The sequence below is a fragment of the Pygoscelis adeliae genome, unplaced genomic scaffold, assembly GCF_000699105.1.
Source record: "Pygoscelis adeliae isolate BGI_AS28 unplaced genomic scaffold, ASM69910v1 Scaffold83, whole genome shotgun sequence".
NCBI lineage: Eukaryota > Metazoa > Chordata > Aves > Sphenisciformes > Spheniscidae > Pygoscelis > Pygoscelis adeliae.
The window spans coordinates 3,326,095-3,331,522 of NW_008824467.1; the positions used below are offsets into that span (position 1 = coordinate 3,326,095).

Genomic DNA, 5,428 nt, shown 5'->3' on the forward strand with positions numbered 1-5,428 from the left:
AGCCTCACCTTGAGTACTGTGTGCAGTTCTGGGCCCCACAATTTAAAAAGAATGTGAGGGTACTTGAATGCATCCGGAGGAGGGCAACAAAGCTGGTGAAAGGGCTGGAAGGAATGTCCTCTGAGGAGCGGCTCACGATGCTGGGTTTGTCCAGTTTGGAGAAAAGGAGGCTGAGGGGCGACCTCGTTGCTCTCTACAGCTTCCTGAGGAGGGGAACTGGAGAGGGAGGTGCTGAGCTCTTCTCCCTGGGATCCTGTGACAGGATGCATGGGCACAGTTCAAAGCTGCATCAGGGGAGGTTTAGACTGGACATCAGGAAGCATTTCTTTACCGAGAGGGTGGTCAAACACTGGAACAGGCTTCCTAGAGAGGTGGTCGATGCCACAAGCCTGTCAGTGTTTAAGGGGCATTTGGACAATGCCCTTAATAACATGCTTTAACTTTTGGTCAGCCCTGAAGGCGACAGGCAATTGGACTAGATGATCATTGTAGGTCCATCCCAATTTATAATATCCTATCCTATCCTATCCTATCCTATCCTACCCTATCCTAACTACAGGAGACAGTCTACTTGGGTAGGGTGCGTTTTAAGCATATAAATCCTGATTTTCCCCTCTTAATATTTCCTAACTTATTTAGTTGTATAATCTCTACTCACCTGCTTTACTTTCAATTGCAGGATTATTCTCATGTGTAAAATGAAGCACACATGTATTGCAAGGCTTGGTGGTGGGTGAGTGAGTTGTACTACTGATTCTGACACTGTTGCTCATGTGGTATCATATTCAATGTGAACACAAGGGGGAAAATATCTGCGACATATCTGAATTAAAACAATAAACAAGGAAATGAGTATTAAAAAGTGGCAGCTGATACCACAACTGGGCCAAGAAGCAAAAAGGCAAGAAATACTAGCACATCTTAATTACAGTGCAGTAAAGAAAAATATATTCTTGTTCTTTGGACTTTTGGGGGCCAACACACAGATGGGTCAATACTTGCCTCTTGTTGACCCAAGTTTGCTTATATCCATACACCATATAAGGCTGGCAAAATCCATCCTCTCTGCCACAAGGATAATGCTTCTTCCCTGAATGAGATGATTCCTGAGCTGATTCAGGGCCACCAGCAAACATGCTGGTGTGGGTAAGCTCCTCTGACACTGCAGTGGCAGGAGCTGCAAATGCCCGTGCTCCTCTCTACTGTTTGCAGAGGAAGCATTTCCATCCTAAAGGCAAGCAGCACCAGTCAAAGCAGTTGTGTGCGCACACAGTCCACTGCCACGGAGAGCTACAAACCAACAAACGTTCAGTTGACCCAAGTCCTAGGAACGAAGGACTGAAGCTTTTCATTGCAGCCCCATTGTGGGCAATGGGCTGTAATGCTTTCCCAGAATTCTCTTTCACAATACTTGGCCTCCATAAGGCAGAAAAAATGTAAAACTTGCCTTTCAGCTGCACAACTGTATAGCAGCATGCAGTTCAGCCCGGAGAGGAGAAATCATACCTTTCCTCTAACAATGATCAAAACAATTTAAAGAACAATTAGTGGATAACCAACCTTGAAAGTACTGAATTCCCTTCTATATATCAGTAAGATGATTCAGCAGACAAGCTTAGCAGATATTTTATATCACATTCATTGTATGAAGAGCAGCGGAGTGAGATGGTCTACTCAGTCTTTTTCATGTCTAGTTTCCTAGTGTATACAAGTTGTTTTCTCAGCTTTACATATAGCAGGTTAGCAATACAATTTATAGAACTAACAAATTATTTGCCTAATTGGATAACAACTAAAACCGTATTTACTTGCTATAGGAATGTGTCTTATTTTGTGATTTTACAAGAAGAAAAAAAACATACTACAGACAGCATTTTAGCAATACAGAATGTAAACAAAAATCAAAAATAAAAGGAGAGTTAACATCTGAGAAGTCGTCATCCCTTTCCACAGAACAGAGAAGAAACTGAGTTAGCTGGGAACTCATTTCCAGAGATATGCATCACAAGATGTATTTAAGATAAACCATGTTTAGTAACAATTTCAAGAGAGAAGAAAACATCACAACTTAGGCAAAACAAAGTTACATCTTATAAAGAAAGAGATCACTACCTTTTTATGAAGTGCATGGAATTCACTATACCTCTTCTCCACAAAATGTTTCCTTCCACTCATTAGCACCTCTATTTTAAAGACCTGAAAATTATAAATAATAAAAAGATTAATGTACTTGCACAAACAGTTCTGTAACATGGCTGTGACTGCACATTTTACCACGTCATTCCAGTACGTGGTCCCAAAACCCCCATGACAACTCACAAGGCACAGAAGTACAACAGTGATTAATGGGAAGTATGGCTGCATCTTCTGTTAACAAGTTTGTTCAACAAACATACAAAAAGACATGTTAAGCTTGGACTGTATACTGTACATTAAAAGCTAAGCATTAAAATATTCCCTTTCAGAAATATTTAATACATTTTGAAGTAGTTAAAAAAAAAGATTAAAACAAAGGATGGTAAGAACAAAAAAAAAGAGAGAAAAGAAATAAAAATTCATTCTTTTTCCCTCTTACAATATGGCATACTAACACACTCACACATGCTCAGTAAGAACTGGATAACAGATGCAGTATGTTATGCATGGAAAAGGAGAAATAAATGCAAACACTGTATCATAGGTTAATTTCCTCCTAACCTACAAATTCATCTGTAGTCTCAATTGAGCTTCTGCTACTATCTACATCCTAGGAAAAAAACACCCAACCAAACATGGCAAATGCTCATTTTCTTTGTATGATACGTGACAGCTTTTGTTGCTGCCTCTGGAAGGTTGAAAGGCCAGGAGAAGAAGCTCTCTGGATCCACTAATTAGTAGTCACTAACATGACATTTTCTTGATTCTCAGGTCATCGGGTCAGTTCTGAGGGCAAGTGATGAGAAATATTTTGAAGTACTCAGGAAAACATGGTCTATTAAATGAAGACAAGATCAGCAGTAAAGCAATACAGAAAAGGTGCCTGGTCTATCTAGGAGTTCTTTGTTTTCTGTTTTGCTCAGAAAATGCTGGAAATAATTATTTCCAGGACAATGAGAGACGTGTTCAGGACAGATGATTACATCAAGACCCAAGACTTAGGCCAAATAAAAAATTCTTTGAAATAAATTTGCAAACAGTGTTTATGCCTGAATGCAGAAAAAAGGGGTTTCTGTCACAACATGCCCAGCTAGCATTGATCAGAGCAAATGTATGGAAACCATGGTGGATAAACACTTTCCATTGTCCACTAGAACCTGCCTTTCAAACAGGTCAAAATGCTATGGTTTTCACCGGCTAGCCAAACCACATTAGAAACAGACAGCATTTTATTTAATCCAGACTGAAATGTGTCTACCTTTGTTTGAATGCAGTATGGATGGGACTGCAGTGATTTCACACCAATGTTTACATTACCAAAATTAGTTCAGATCGTTGTAATCCATCAAAATAACTTGTGCTACATTCTACATCTTTGAAAAGGACAATTTCTGTGTCCTAATCACTGTGAGCAGATGACCTTATTTGGGTGCATTGATCCCCCCCCCTCCCCTTTAGACTATTTTGGGAGAACAGCTATTGGCTATTAAACAATTTTCCTCTACATGTGAAAAAACTCCAAGGCACCCTTAGGAATATGTTGTAAGTTCAGAGTTGTAAAGAGAATCACATGGAAAGAAAAATCAATGTAGGCTTTTTTCTTTAGTTGAGACTTAACATCCTAATTATATGAGAGGAAACCATTATTTACATCTTATATTCTACACAGTGTATGAAAGAAATGGTTCTGCAAGGAACAAAATGCTTTGGATTGTACAGGAAAGCCACTGCATTGAAGGAGTTTCAGGGATGCCTTGGTGGGAAGAATGGATAACAGAATATGAAACTAGTTAAGTTAGAAGTGACCGTGAGTCACTAGTTAAGGTGTTGCAACAGTTTTGAATTAACTCGATAGTAAATCTCCAGCAATTACGAGCAACTCATAACACCCACTTACACCTCAGTCAGCTAAGAGCCTCTGCTTCACTGTTAGTTTAGCACTTTTGTTGGCTACAGGGTTTGCCAAGCAATTTGGAGAAGTCTAAGGGGCTCCAGCCTCAGCTATAAGCACTCCCTTGACAGGTAACTTTCTTGTGAATCATGGCTTGGCTTGTGCAGTCCCATTTTGGTTTTAGTCATATATGTGCAGCTTCAGAGAAACGTCTTTCCCTCTGAAGTCTATAAACTTGTCATTTCATAAAGGAGAATAGTTGGAATATGGGGAAGAAAGGAAATATAAATCCCTCTGCAGACCTTCTTTTCAAAGCCTGTATCTATTTTGTTCTGTGTTTTATCACTGGTTAAGGAATTACAGAAATGGGTTCAGAATACCAAAAAGCATGCAGCATTTATTCAGCCTCCTTTTTAATCTTAGCAAAGTTTTAATTAGTATTTGCATAATTTTTGCTAACAAGATGACACTAGAGAATATATTTGCCGGTCACTTTCGCAGAAGATGTGAGAAGAGAGAACCACAGCTTCCCGTGCACGCTGACGTCACTTCCAAAACCACAAATCTGCTACCTTTACACCCTCAACTGTTCGTATCAGCATAGAGGCTTTAACTTTGCCTCCTACCGTCCAGAGCCCTTGGATCCAGCTTTAGCAGCCATCTAAAATTTGCAATGCTGGACAATAGATCTGCTATGCATGAAGTTGAAAATCAGTGTTTGAAAACAAAACCCTGCAAATGGCATTTCTAATCTACTCACTGTGGCACCTATATTTCAGAAGTGTAAAGCAATTTGTGGTAAATAAGTGGAAATTCTGTAAATGTTTTTGTTTAATGTAAACCTAAATATTAAATTGATTAACAAAGTAACTTATAAAGCAGAAATGCAAGTAAGTGAAATAACACATATTGTGCTTATGAACTTCAAATTATTAAATGACTTTATTTAGACAGCATAAATTCCAGGTTTGCCTCCTCACTGTTTACCAGATCACAATTTGCAAGAGCAAACTAAAAGCACAGAAGTGAGTTTCTGTGCCACTACTTCATATAACGACATGGCTTTGTGTGAAAGACAGAAAGATACATTAGCTTATGAGAGAGATAGGATCTCTTCATGGATTCAAAATAGCTATAGACAAATCTCACACAAATTTAACTGAGCAATTGCAGGCCCTGACAGAAAAACAATGTAAGGAAACTGGTGAACATAGACGAAAGTGCCAAAATAAAGACGGAAGAACTATGGGGGAAAAAGTGCAACACTGCACGGAAATTACTTTTCTTGTAAAAATGTTCATGTTCTATGAACAGATAACTCTGAAAAGACATACAACTTTTTATAAGTGAGTTAGTTAAATGAAAAATGCAACAATTAATCACTGAATAAGACAAGTAAAA

General features: G+C 38.8%; 1 protein-coding gene across 1 annotated transcript in view; it reads right to left on the minus strand.

Moving 5' to 3' along the window:
* Positions 1-2,197, minus strand: part of SNX24 (sorting nexin 24) — a 46,772-nt gene extending 44,575 nt beyond the window's left edge. Inside the window, exons 1-2 of the mRNA XM_009321104.1 lie at positions 2,113-2,197; positions 659-823 (exon numbers count right to left, since the gene is read on the minus strand). Of these exons, the coding sequence (XP_009319379.1) occupies positions 659-691 (33 nt within the window). The 5' untranslated portion in view covers positions 692-823; positions 2,113-2,197. The remainder of the gene's footprint in view (positions 1-658; positions 824-2,112) is intronic.
* Positions 2,198-5,428: the final 3,231 nt, after the last annotated feature.